General features: G+C 51.1%; 2 protein-coding genes across 6 annotated transcripts; both read left to right on the plus strand.

The window, feature by feature from the left end:
• The first annotated feature begins 1,928 nt into the window (after nucleotides 1-1,928).
• On the plus strand, nucleotides 1,929-12,286 carry MPV17 (mitochondrial inner membrane protein MPV17). Of its 5 annotated transcripts, none has more exons than XM_058551574.1 (7): nucleotides 1,932-2,475; nucleotides 9,126-9,241; nucleotides 9,461-9,553; nucleotides 9,648-9,743; nucleotides 9,991-10,023; nucleotides 10,291-10,343; nucleotides 10,514-10,945. In XM_058551574.1, the coding sequence occupies exons 1-7, from the start codon at nucleotides 2,355-2,357 to the stop codon at nucleotides 10,539-10,541; spliced, it is 540 nt and encodes a 179-aa protein (XP_058407557.1). In that variant the 5' UTR covers nucleotides 1,932-2,354; the 3' UTR covers nucleotides 10,542-10,945. The 5 variants fall into 5 exon arrangements, with proteins under 5 accessions (XP_058407554.1, XP_058407553.1, XP_058407557.1 ...); XM_058551572.1 differs by lacking the exon at nucleotides 10,514-10,945 and adding an exon at nucleotides 11,349-12,286 and having other exon boundaries at nucleotides 1,933-2,475; XM_058551571.1 differs by lacking the exons at nucleotides 10,291-10,343; nucleotides 10,514-10,945 and adding an exon at nucleotides 11,349-11,405 and having other exon boundaries at nucleotides 1,929-2,475; nucleotides 9,991-10,229.
• Nucleotides 12,287-13,415: 1,129 nt separating this feature from the next.
• Nucleotides 13,416-13,862, plus strand: UCN (urocortin). Its single transcript, XM_058550674.1, has one exon. It carries the CDS (start codon nucleotides 13,482-13,484, stop codon nucleotides 13,860-13,862), a length of 381 nt encoding a protein of 126 aa, XP_058406657.1. The 5' UTR covers nucleotides 13,416-13,481.
• Nucleotides 13,863-14,009: the final 147 nt, after the last annotated feature.

Consider the following 14,009-nt stretch of genomic DNA (forward strand, 5'->3'; position numbering starts at 1 on the left):
CCAGCTCAAATCCCACCTTCACCAAGGAGCTTCCCACATTCCTCCAGTAAAAATTATTCTCCCTCCCATGTGTTCCCAAGAGGGAAGGAAGGAAAAGAGGATAAACAAGTGTTTATTAAGCACTTGATCTATTTCAGATACTTTGCTTATGTTACTTAATCATGTGAGGTAGGTATTGCCCCATTTTACTTGTTGAAGAAAAATAAGATTCTGAGATGACAAGCAGTCTGAATAAGGTCACATAACTACTAAGTAGTGGTGCTGGGATTTGAACCTAGACAATCTGACTTCAGAATACAACTTCCCAACCTACCACATTCGGTCTCCTGTTACATTTACTAGTGTAAATTCACTCTAGCACAGTGTTTTGCATATAGGAGCCTTTAGTTAAATGTGACATCAGATTTTCTTGCTTCCTTCTTGTGGTTTCTCCAGTGTCTGTGACAGGATTCTCACTGCTTTAATCATATAGGAATTGAGTGAATTGGAGCTGGAGCTAGCCAGGTAGAGAGCCTGAAAGAGTCAGATATGGCTGCCTCCTGAAGTGTGGGCTCCCTGGAGGTGGTTAAGCAAAGACTGCCAGCCTGACAGGGATCTTGGAGTTCTATCACCCTAGAAAGGATGTACTATATTCACAGAATTTTAGAATGTTAGAGCTGGATAGGGATTAAGAAATCTCCTAATCTGTTGTGGGTTTTTTTTTTGTTTTTATTTTTGTTTTGTTTTTGTTTTTTTTTTGGTGAGGGAGATCAGCCCTGAGCTAACATCCGTGCTAATCTTCCTCTTTTTGCTGAGGAAGACCGGCTCTGAGCTAACATTATTGCCAATCCTCCTCCTTTTTTTCTTCCCCAAAGCCCCAGTAGATAGTTGTATGTCATAGTTGCACATCCTTCTAGTTGCTGTATGTGGGATGCGGCCTCAGCATGGCCAGACAAGTGGTGTGTCGGTGCGCGCCCAGATCCAAACCCGGGCCACCAGTAGCGGAGCACGTGCACTTAACCGCTAAGCGACGGGGCCGGCCCAATCTGTTGGTTTTTAAACACTTTTAGTTGTGAGCCCCTTTGTTTAAAAGTGGCTCTCTCTAGAAATATATATATATATTTTTTACAGTTGAGGTAAAGAAGAACCTGTAGTGATACCTCCTCTCGCCCCAAACATCTCCTTATAAACCCTTAAAACTGAGGAGCCTAGTTTGGAAAACACATAGTCTAACTCCCTCATTTCACAGATGAGGAACCTTAAGTGTAAGTCTAGTGATGACGAAGGCTGCATAGCCTGCTACTTATGAAACCAGTATCTAAACCTTCTGAGGTTCTATAATCCCTAGCTTTCCATGGAGGAGTCATCTTTATGCAGCATTTCTAAAGGCTATTGTGGACAAAGCACCGAACTAGTTGCTATGAGGACGACAAATATGAACAAGACCCAGGGCCACCCATTCAGAAGCTCACGATTGAGGCGAGTGAAGACCTCAAGATAAAAAATAACACATGCACGCACTTAACCTCTCTCTTATAGTCTCCAAACTGATCCCTGACACAGAAGGATGTCAGGACCTTGGCCAGCTCCCAGATGCGGGAACAGTGAGGGTCTGTCCAGGTTGAGAGGCTCGGACGTAGGGGAGAGAAGGGGCAGGCAGAGGCAGAGGTCTGACCCAGGTGGAAGGAAGTATGGAAGGCGGGCCCCACACCAAGACCTGGCGCAGTCCACTTGGAAAAGGAGCTGCTAACAGACCGAGCTGAGCCGCTCTCCATGGGTATTAGAAGCTCAGTGCACTCCCATTCCTGCTCTGGGTGCAGAGGAAAGCCTCTCAGCCAGCCGGCAGGAAGGGGCGGGGCTTGCGGCGGAAGTTTTTGCCCGCTCAGGTCTCGAGGGAGGGGCTGAGCTCGTGCCAGGTGAGTAGCCGGCGTTCCGCAGTCACGGGCTCAAAGTGCCCTGCGCCACGAGCAGCCGCACTGCTTGTGGCCGTTCCAGGCCCAGGGAGTGACAGGCCCTATATCCCGTGTGGAGTTGGACTCAGGAAGGATGCGGGCTGTTCCAACTAAGAGTCTGAATCCTGGAACCGACCAGGCTCTGGGTGAAAGTCAGAGCAAACCTGTGCTCATGAGTGTCTCGGTCGGGACGGAGGACCCCATGTGGCCCTGCTTCAGGGCTAGGGGTGGGGTGGCGAGTGCCTGCCACCGGGATTCCATAGCTGCCCACAGCCTTCCTCTCTTCCCGCATTGTGTAAGGCGACTCCTGTGACAGGAAGCTGTCCAGGAAGCATCCCTCCTGAGGCCTCTGCCCCTTAAGGACATATTGGAAGGGAGGAGGGGAGGAGTGGGCACCAGGGAAAGTCAAGCGCCTCTTTAATTATGGGGAAGGGCAGTGGGGGTGACCCCTCTCCTCTTGGCTTGACAGGAAGCATGGCACTCTGGCGGGCATACCAGCGGGCCCTGACTGCTCACCCGTGGAAAGTACAGGTCCTGACAGCTGGTGAGTCTTCTGGGACCTGAGTGGGACCAGAGCAGGCTGATTTGGGAGGCAGAAGCTCACCCCACCGCACCTCATTTTTTGCTTCTATTCAGCCCCTTTGAAGGGTTGGCTGTCTCTCATTCCAAGCTGTCCCCAGTCTCTTTTGGAGGGTGGATCCCCAAGGCTGTTCTTAAGGAAAGGGGTATGCATAGTTGGCCTAGCTGTGAAGTAGGATCTGAAAGTCCTCAAAAAGCTGAGGAAGAGGCCGGCCCGTGGCTTAGCGGTTAAGTGGGCGCGCTCCACTGCTGGCGGCCCGGGTTCGGATCCCTAGCGCGCACCGACGCACCGCTTGTCTGGCCGTGCTGAGGCGGCGTCCCACATACAGCAACTAGAAGGATATGCAACTATGACGTACAACTATCTGCTGGGGCTTTGGGGAAAAAAAAGGAAGAGGATTGGCAATAGATGTTAGCTCAGAGCCAGTCTTCCTCAGCGAAAAGAGGAGGATTGGCATGGATGTTAGCTCAAGGCTGATCTTCCTCAGGAAAAAAAAAAAAAAGCTGAGGAGTCATCCCTTAAGGAGAAAGGCATTGCCCCAGAAGGCCTTAATATAAAAAACTAACAATAACAAACATTCCTCTAACATTTTACAGTGTGCAAAACACTTTCAAACACATTATCTCACAGGGTCCCCACAGAGGTCTGCAAGCTAGGATTACTTATGTCCACATTAGATCACACCCCTAATAAATGCTGGAATATGGACTCTTACCCAGTTTATTTTCCTTAGTATTTTTTTGTGAAATGTATCTTAACATACAAAAGAGCAGTTAAGACATGTACTGTTTGAATAGTATTAAAAGTGAATAATCTTGTATCAGTACCTAGCTTTGAGACCCCTGAGTGCCTCTCCCTAATTCGTATACCCCAAGAGATAACCACTTTCCTGAGTTTTGTTTGTATCATTCTTTTGCTTTTCTTAATAGTTTTACTACCTGTGTATGTATCCCCAAATAATACAGTAATCAAGGATTTTTTTTACTCCAAATCCAGTGATTGAGTAGCAACCTCACAAAGGTAACCCAGTGACTTACCTGCATTTGTTACTATCTTCTTTTTGCAGATTAGCTAATATAAGAGGGGATGGTACAAAGATAAATAAGCTTTATAGGGGGAAGGATTAGAAGGCTTATGACTATCCAGGCAGTACAAGAGTGATCAGGTTAAGATGGGGTCTTCCCTATGTTTAGAGGAAGGGAACAGGATTTTAATGAAGACCATGGGCTTCTGAGAGGAAGACTGTTGAAAGGGATGGGGGGCTACTGGAAGCCAGGTGACACAGGGATCCTGTTACTGGAATAGCTCCACATCAGTACTAGAAACTTCACTAGGTGACTGGGCAAGGGATGGCCTCCTTTGCTCCTCCCCGGGCCCGTCTCTAGCCTCCTTGCCCGACCACCCTGTGTCCTGTCCTCAGAGTGTCCGTCACCCTGTGTGACTCACCTGGCTGCGTGTGTGGTGACTCATGCTGGACTGTGTGGCTGTGATGGGAACTGACATGCTGGGCCCTTTGCCCAGCCTCAGATTCCCTTAGGGCCCCTAACTGCCGGAAGGAAGGTTCCCCCTCGTGGCCATCAAGAATAGGGAGGGAAGGATAGTCCTTGTGTTTCCCTCCCAAGGGATCTGCAGCCGACAAGGGCAGGAACTAGAGCTCAAGGGGCCCAAGTGCAGCCTCAGTCTTCCTGAGGCTGTGCCGACATCTCAGCCCAGCCATGAAGATGTCTCTAGGTAGCACTTTCCTCAGACTTTTCCAAACCTTTCAGACTTTTCCTTCCCTGCTGCTCAGTGTATTTGGATCAAACTACAAGTAAAGGGAAGAGATGGGTTTAGCTCACTGAGCTGTTTTTAGTCCCCAGCACAGCAGTTCCTAAGGTCGCGTGGGATAGCTCATCACACTGGAAAACAGAATAGAGATTTCAGACTTGGGGATGGAAGACAAGATTTGAATCTCAAAAAAAAAAAAAAAGCACTTAGTAGCTGCGTGAACCAGGGTAAGTCAATAAATGTCTTTAAGCCTGAGCTTTCCTCGTTTAGAACTCGAGTTTAGTTCTATGACCTCACAGAGTCAGTGTAGGAATTATCTCTGTGAAAAGGCTTTAGAAATAAAAAAATCCTCAATAAACTTAAAAGGCTCTAGGGGTATGCCCTTTCTATGAGTGTTGCAACCCAAGCACAACAAGCTATTCTTTTTATAGTGGTGTTGGGTTAGGTTTGTTCCACTTGCCGTAAGTGTTAGCCTTGGTTCTCCAAAAAGCAGACCCTGAAGCTTCTGTGCAGGTACTTTGTAAGGGAGTAGGAAGTGATCCCATGGTGGGAAGAGGGAGAGCCGATATAAGGATGCATTATCAAATTGGACACTGCTTAGGGCACCTGGCCACTCAATCCCTTAAAATTGACAGAGAAGCTCTTTGAAATGCTTCTTAGGACTATATGGGTGAATAGTCTTTTCTGGAGAAAAGGAGAAACTTTTACCCACCAGCTCACATCCCACATCGGTCAAAAGTTCACCACATGGGATGTAACGCTTAAGCAATACCGGGTTGCACATGCATAGTCCCCAGAGAAAGCATCAGCAGCATAGACCCAGGTATGGCATAGGCCTAAGGCAAGGATCCATCAGGTGGAACTGCGGTATTGGCTGGAGTAAGAGATAAGTGGATCAAGAAGATCTGAAATGGTTCAAAAGAAGTGTCTGACCCACCCAGTTTTGGCCAAGCCAGAATCAAGATCACAGCAGCCTGGGCAAAGGTCTGCTGCGTGTTCTGCAGAGTCTGAGTCAGCCTTATCCTCTTCTTTCTTGAGGGCCCTTCCGGTCTCCAGTGGGCCCAGGGCCCAGCTCCATCCATCTTAGGCTACCCTGGTCCTGCTGTGGGAGCAGTTGAGTTTCTACAGACACTAGTTTCCCTGGAGTCTGAATTAAGCCAGGATGTGAGAGCTCACTAGGCATTAGAGACCATCCATTCCAGCCCCTGATACTACAGAGAAGAAAACTGAGGCAAGAGGGGGAAGTGACATGCACTGAGATCTCACATGGTCAGTAGTGTAGCTGGCCTTAGAACCTGGGGCACTCCCCAGTGTACTGCCCTCTGCTTGAGATGCCTGGGGCCTCAGAATGCTGAGTGTAGCCCCAGCAGGTCTGGGCTTAGATACGTGACAAGCTGCAGAATCCTCCAGTTTGTCTCATTTTCTAGCCGTAGGATGGGTTCAGGCCAGGAATGGAGAGAGCATTCAGACCAATCCCAGAGGATGCATTCTCCCCTCTCAATGCTGGACTTCAGCTCCCGCTAGGCTCTGGCAGACCAATCCCCTACCCCAGGCCGCTATTTAATTATTGGAGACTTTGGGGGCGGAATGAGTTGACAGCACTGCTGGCTCCATGCCAGTACCTATACCTGCCGACCCAGGCCTCCTACACTCAAGGACACACTTCCTGCTCCTCATTCCAACTTCCTGCCCCTCTGCCTTCTCATCTTCCATTAACACTTTATTTTCATGCATTTAAGACTCCAAACACAAAAGCCAGAAGAGGAACAAAATAGGGGAAGTAGGGAATTTATCCCCACCTGTGCTTAAGAAGAGGGTATGAACTTAGGGCTTTTCCACTAGTGGGCAGGGGGTGGTCCCAAATAGATCTGTGCTCAGAGGTAGGCTCTCCTCCACCCCCCTACTCTGCTGATCTGGTGGCGAGTGATGGCAAGAACTGGCACCTACCCAGGAGTATGATGTCACACCCACGCCAGCGTCTGCCAGCTGGGCTCTGCGCCCAGCCTGGCATTGGGGCATCACTACCCGGCAGCCCCTCGCCCTGCCCCATCGGGGCTCAGGCATTATGACTCTGCAGGCCTCAAGCCCCAACCCCCTGGAAACAAGTCCCAGGAAGGGGGAGCCAGAGCACTGGAAGATCCAGACCAACCAAATAAGTCCAGAAGGACTCCCAGAGCCTGGGGTGGTCTGCTTGGGCTCTGGTGTTGGGAAGGTGGAATGAGGAATCTGAACGTCAGCCCTTCCTGCTCAGACAATCACTTGGACTGGAAATGAGGGCTTTGCTCTATGCTCCCACCAAAGCCATAGACTACCCTGGAGTTGCTGCTGGCCCGGGAGGCCTGATGATCTGTAGGTGGAGGAGGAACCTCTGGGCACTGTTCTGGCTGAAATGGGCAGAACTGGCAGGGGCTACAGAGCTATACACCACCTACTCACTCCTGTGGCTGCCCTTTTGCTTGGGAGTCCCTCAGGCTTGATGGGCACAGTTTGGGGGCCTGGAATCCATCCTTCTCAAAAGCTGCAGGCTTCCAGGACTACGGGGCTAGAAGTCAGGGACTTTAGTTTTCGTTCCTCGTCTGCCCTTAGCTTGTTGTGTGACTGTTGGCAAGCCATGAAGAGTGAAAACACACACTTCTCTTTATGACTGTTTCTTTCCCAGGAATATTGCTGCTTGCCCTCCCCACAAGGTGACAAGGAACAGAAGTGGTCACATTCTGGGGAGTAAAAGAGAGAGGAAGAGCATTAGTTCAGGAAGTGTCTTTGATATGTGGGCCTTTGGGGCCTTGTTTGGGCAGGAACCCCCTGCCAGTAGCAGCTACAGGAGCCTCATGGTGCCCACTGGCCCCAGAGCCCAAGTCTCAGCCTGTGCTTGGAATTCCCTGGCCGCCTGTTCCTCCCTGAGAGAAGGCCTGGGTTCAGGTCCCAACTCCACTTCTTACCAAGTCACCTTATCTCTCAGAGACATTAAATGGAGGTGTGACTCCTACCTCCCAGACCTTGTGTGAGGATTAAATGTGAGAGCCCTTTGTAAACTGTAAACATCTTGCAAAAGTAGAATGTCAAACTGTTAGTCCCTTCATTTAAGAAGTGACTGCCTTTTATTCTACCCTGCCGGGCCTTTTCAGGGTCACTCTGCCCCTTATGCATGGCCACAGCAGCTCCTCCCTCCCCAAGAGTGCAGTTGGTGACCCCAAGTTGTCAGAGGGGGATAGGGAGTTAAGTGCTGACTGCATGAGTGGGGAGCGAGCCTTCAGTTCCACTGGTCCTCACGCCTTGAGCCTGACCTGTGGTCCTCAGGCTAGACTTCCCAGAGCAGTCCTGTTGTTTGGAGCAATACATTTGGCATATTTCCTTGGTATATTTTCTGAGTGCCTGCCTGGGGCTCTGTTAGGTGTGGCAGGGGATAAGAGAACAAAGATGTCTAAGAGTATGTCCTTGCCCTCTAGGAGGTCATGTCTAGCCCTATTCTGGGAAGAGCCTCCGCCACTGGGAGAAGAAGCAGGGCTGCCTTGATGGGTGTGCTGGGGGTCCCAGAACTGCTCCATGGCTGGGAGTGCCAGCAGCTAAGGCCAGCAGCCTAGGTCACCTCTGGGTGCCCCAGCTTCAGCCCCAGTCCTAGCTGTCAGCCTTACCCAGCTGCCTCTGATGAGACTGCTCAGGGCAGGGCTGTGCAGAGGGTGTGGGGGAAGAGCAGTGAGTGTGCAGCCAGCACGGACGTCAGAGCCAGCTCCGGGCCAAGGAATGGGGTTGAAGGATGTGTTTGCCCAGTGCTAATTGAGGGCACAGGGAAAGTGGTGGCTACAGGGCTGGAGGGGGGCTCTCATTACTCAGTGGGATGGACAGGAGAGCTGGAGATCATAAGGTCACTCCCAAGTGGCCCAGTTAGTGTGTGTTTGCTAGAAACCATCACGCCACCATAACTGACAGAGGCTCTGTAAATAGCAGTGATTTCTGTCTTGGTTTATGGGTGTGGGTTTCTGACTAGTGCTGCTTGGAGCTGGGTGTCTGTGCAAGTGAGGGGAGGGGAAGTGGGTGCAAAGGCCTGAGGGAGAAATGGCTACAATACCTATTGCCAGCTCAATCTGAGATTGTGAATGGGGAAGTCTGGGTTTACCTGATTGTGCTAAGAAGTGACCAGGACTCTTCCTTGTGGGGACTCTTACCAGCTCAACCAGTCATCTTCCTGCTGGGACCATTTGAGCACTCGTGTTTTAGAAAAAGAATTATTCTTGCTGTTCTCCACAAATAGAACTCCCCAAAACCAAGGTGAAGGACATGGCCAGAGTCTTACCTTGGGCTGAGGGAAAAAAACCCAGGGTTCCTTACCATTCTACACATGATCTATTCATCGTGTGGTGTCCTGGAAAGAACACTGTCTAGGAAATCAAGCCACCTGGTTCTTGCCTTGGCCCTGCCACTTACTGGTTATATGAGGTCCTGGACCTTCATTTCCATGCCTCTAAAATAAGAGGTTTGGATGGAATGATCTGGAAGGCGTTTCTAATTCTGATAGTCTGTGGTTCTTAGCCCCTGGCACCTTAGAGTCTTTTTCCTCCATCTGCGGTTTCTCACTCTGACTTCCCTTTATTGCTCAATGCAGAGTTCTTAGTCCCTGGCCTGCTCAAGGCTGCTCATCCCAGTTTCTAACAGGACGCATAGGAGGTATCACCATCCTTGGAGGGAGGTGACACCATCCTTAAGGCAACAGGAGGGGAATAGCCATTTGCCCCAGAATTAAGCCCTTGGGCTCAGGGTGCCAGAGCCTCATTCGGGGACTTACCTCTCCTCCTTGGAATGGCAGCCTGTCCCCAGGAGGTGTCCTGACTATACCCATGTACCCTGCACAGGGTCCCTGATGGGTCTAGGTGACATTATCTCACAGCAGCTGGTGGAGAGGCGAGGTCTGCGGGAACACCAGACTGGCCGGACTCTGACCATGGTCTCTCTGGGCTGTGGCTTTGTGGTAAGTTCTGCTCACAGTAGGGCTGCTGGTGGATTGGACAGTGGTCTTAGTTCCATGTTATCCTTTAGTTTCCCTTGGCCTCTCTCACATCTGAGCCAACCTCAAGTGTCTGCTTCCCCTGGGATTTGGTTTCTAATACTCGAGGAGGAACTTTGTGATGTAAAAGCCAAGTGCTCCTTTTGCCACCTCCCTGCTCCCCTCTCTGGGGTTTACTTTCAGGGTCCTGTAGTAGGAGGCTGGTACAGGCTTTTGGACCGGCTCATCCCGGGCACCACCAAAGTGGATGCACTAAAGAAGATGCTGTTGGATCAGGTGAGCAGAAGGGAAAGGGAGTTGAGAAGGGTGAACTGTGCTGGGGGTGGGTCGAGGGTTAGGTACTCACAGCGCTTTCATTTCTCTTCCCTAGGGGGGCTTTGCCCCGTGTTTTCTAGGCTGTTTCCTCCCACTGGTAGGAACATTCAATGGATTGTCAGCCCAGGACAATTGGGCCAAACTCCAGCGGGTGAGCTGGGCAGATGTGGGGAAGATCTCTGGCTTGCAGACTGGCAGACCCAGGGGAATGAGGCAGGCTTCCGGGGAATGAGAAAGGTGAAGCGCAGCTGGATCTCAGGCTCTGGAGGAGAGGAGCTGAGGGGGGTGTGGTGCAGGAGCGTGTTCTTTGAACAGAAGTCTGTGTGTGATATTCAGACTGGGAGGTGGGAGCTGCTTGGAAATGGAAGTGTTAACTTGTTCCTTCTCTGTCTCCTCAGGATTACCCTGACGCCCTCATCACCAACTACTATGTAAGAGCTGACACCTCAACTGCCTGTTTTCCTGCTTTCTTGAGTCCAGAAGTGCCCAGGGATTGGGGTCCTCCTGACAGAGAAGTCCCTGAGACATCCCTCAGTTGTTCCCTCATTCCCAGTGTGGGAACATCCTCAGGGAAGCGCTCACCCAGTTGTTCAATTTGTTCTTGTCTGCAGAAGTTGGAATAAGACTAGACCAGGCAGTGAGTCTGGGGATCAGGTGATGGAGTCAGCCCCCCAACATTTACATTCTCTCTCTTGTAGCTCTGGCCTGCTGTGCAGTTAGCCAACTTCTACCTGGTCCCCCTTCATTACAGGTATGACAGATCCCTACCCCACCCTTCAAGGAAGATCTGCATTATGAACAGTTGTAGATGAAGTGATATTCATTTCAACCTTGAACTTCTTTAGACCCCATAGAACAGTCTGTCCTGATCAGAGCTCCTCAGACTCTAGCATTTTATTCAGAACTTCTTACCCATTACAGAACCTGTCACAGAGTGTCTGCCCACTGACCTTCATCTTCCTAGGGAGGATCCTGCTCCACAACCCTGGTCTCCATCCCACCTGAGCTCTCTACCTTTGCTGTAGGGACAGTGCCTGGGGTGCTATGGCCTAGGTTAGACGGAAAGATAGACCAAAGAGCCAAGTAGGAACCTCGTCAGGTTACTCCACTGCAAAGTATTATTTTACCCTAATAATAAAACTAATTGCTGAAACCACAATAAAAATATAGTGGAATTCAGGATGAGTAGTTAAAATTATTGGAGGTGAGGAGGGCTTTGAGAACAGGGAAAAATATGAAACTCTTCAGAGGGGATGTGGTCAAAATTTACATGAATAGCATAGCTATAAGGAATCTAGATTTATGAACCAAAAATCTTAAACATTAAGGTCCTTGCAACTTTTTTGAAACTAAAGCAAGGAAAATTTAAAATAAAGAGAAGGAGGTGCTACTTTGCGTGGCAGATAGTACATTTTTGGAAGATGATATCTCCTCAGCTGGTACAAGACAGACAGATACGTGTATTTAGAAGGAGCCCGGACAGGGGTATGGATAACGGCCATGTGGCAAGGTGGCTACTGAGGGTATTTAACTTTGAGGCTCTTGTCCAGGAGACCGCTCTGGGACAGCACCAGAACCTGAGCTGGTTGTCCTCTGGTCTGAGCCATACGTCCTTCTATAGGGGGCTGAAGGAGGGAGACCTAAATCTCGGCATTCTCGGAGATAATCTCTCCTTTTCCATTGCACTTTCCCATCTCTTCCCCCTTGCTTGCTCTTCATTCTTCCTCTTCTCCACAATGCCATTCCTGTTCCTTAGGTTGGCTGTTGTCCAGTGTGTTGCTGTTATCTGGAACTCCTACCTGTCCTGGAAGGCACACCGGCTCTAAGTCTGCCTCTCTCCATTGTTTCCGCCTTGCAGTGACGCAGCTTGACTCGAGAATGGTCAGACAACCTCCTCAAAGAGGGCACATCATTTTCACAGGGTTAATTTGCTAGTCAGAACTTAATGGGGTTAGCGCTATTAAGTGGCCCATTTCACTCTAAAATGTAAACTGACTCCTTTTGAAATCACTAAAACCTTTATAATAGTCTTATACCCACCACATCCATAAATATTTGTTGAACCATATGATCTTGTCAAGTTTAGTTTACACCCATATCCTGACAAATGCCACTCATCCCCACTCTTCATAGACACATCTGTTTCTCTAACCCTTCCCATCCCTAGTGTAGCTCCAGTTCTTTGGGGACCCTCTCAAACTCTTTATATGGTACCACTGTAAATATGTCATTAAATATGTAACCTGGAACCTGCAGAGGCAATGAGCAAGACTAACAGAAAACTACTGGGGAGTCAAAATTTCTAGAGCTAGAAAGAAGCCTAGAGACTACCAAACTTAATATTCTTTTACAGATGAGGACATTGAGGTCCATAGAAATGAGGTGCCTATCCACACCACGAGTTACTGGCAGATTAGAAACTTGAACCTATGTGCTATAGAGTGAATGTTTGAATACCCCCCAAATTCATATAGTGAAAACTTAATGACCAAGGTGATGGTATTAGGAGGTGGGCCTTTGGGAGGTGATTAATACCCTTGTAAAAAAGGCTATGTGTGGACACAGCAAGTAGGTGCCATCTATGAACCAGAAGGCAGGTCCTCACCAGACACTGAAACTACCTGTACCATGATCTTGGACTTCCCAGCCTCCAGAACTGTAAGAAATAAATGTCTGTTGTTTATAAGTCTCCCAGTTTATGGTGTTAGAGCATCTCGAATGGACTAAGACACCAGGTTTCCTTACGTCCTACCCAGTGATCTTAACCTGGAGGTCAAAGATACAGTAATGCTGCTGCTGTGATTCCCAGGAGAAAAATTAACTTGGCTAAACTACCACTTTGGGACAAACTGAGAAGCAGATGATCCAGCCTTTTGTGGTCGGAAAGCACCCTGAGGCCTCTTTTTATGGTGCCTCAGTCAGACAGCCCGAGAATTTAAATCCTGGCGCTGGAATAAGATCAAGAATCCTGGCAGACTCAGGCTGCCTCAGCTGCGTCTTGGGGGGTACCATGTGGTAGATGAGTGCCAGCTGTGTGCTCCTGATTGTCTCAGTTTACAGAACTGATAGCTGGGACAAGGGACTGGGTCTGAGCAGCACAGCGTTCTCCCAGTGCCTCTGGCCCCTTCTAGAAGCAGAGGACACCTTCACCGTCAGCACCACGGACAGCCCCGCGGGTCAGCCTCCCTTTCTTGTACCAGAGAAGACTGGAGATCCAGACTAGTCTAGTCTGGGGACCGGCCCCTAGTCACTGCTGGCTGTTATAAGCGGGTGAAGGACTCTTGTGGCTCCCAGAGCAATCTTTACGCTCCAGCCAGCTTCTCGCCCTCTTGAGTCCGGTGTTGCTTCCAGCCCTAGCCCCGGAGACGGGAAGTCTCGTGTCCCGTGGCGTGCCCCTTGGGGTCTTGCAACTGGCTGGACTGGAAGCTGCGGCCGTCATTGCTCTACAATCAGTACATGTTCCTCGCTGACGTCAGTCTGAGCTGTCCTGGCGCTATATAAGGCTGGCGGCGGTCCCGGGACAGACCCCGTGTTCCCCAAGGCGCCTTCAGCCCGCCCCGAGGGACGAGACTGGAGCTCCGTCCTGCACCATGCAGACGCTCTCCGGTAACCTGTGAGTGGCTGGGAGCGTCCGCCCGGGCTCCCTTAGCACCGGGACCCTGCGCTCAGCTCACCCACGGCGACCCGCCAAGAGGGAGGGAGGGAAGAAAGGGTGGCACAGGACTGGGCAGCGGCTGGGGCTGGAGGGAAGGTGGTGGGCACCGGGAGGCAGCCGCAGGGGCCCGGCGGGGGCGCTGGACATACGCCGGAAGGAGAGTGGCGGCACCTGCGACTGCCCCAGGCGCAGCTCACCCTGCGCTGCTCCTGTGTGTCCAGGGCCGGTGGCACCATGAGGCGGGAGGGACGCGCGGCGCTGCTGGCGGCGCTGCTGCTCCTGGCACAGCTGCGCTCGGGGAGCAGCCAGTGGAACCCGGAGGCGGCGGAGGCCGGGGTCCAGGACCCGAGTCTGCGCTGGAGCCCCGGGGGGCGGAACCAGGGCGGCGGAGCCCGCGCGCTCCTCTTGCTGTTGGCGGAGCGCTTCCCGCGCCGCGCGGGGCCTCGCCGATGGGGATCCGTGACCGCGGACGAGCGGCCGCGACGGGACGACCCTCCGCTGTCCATTGACCTCACCTTCCACCTGCTGCGGACCCTGCTGGAGTTGGCGCGGACGCAGAGCCAGCGAGAGCGCGCCGAGCAGAATCGCATCATATTCGACTCGGTGGGCAAGTGATCCGCGGGACCCCGAAAACTTCGACCTCCATTGCCCACCCCCGGGCCGGGACGTGCGTGACCGGAACTGACCCAGTCCCGCTGCGCTAGAACCGCCCAGGGATACCCTCAGCACTCTCCGCCTTACTAGTTTTTAATAAAAGTGCTG

This window comes from Diceros bicornis, chromosome 12 (assembly GCF_020826845.1).
Source record: "Diceros bicornis minor isolate mBicDic1 chromosome 12, mDicBic1.mat.cur, whole genome shotgun sequence".
Taxonomy (NCBI): Eukaryota; Metazoa; Chordata; class Mammalia; order Perissodactyla; family Rhinocerotidae; genus Diceros; species Diceros bicornis.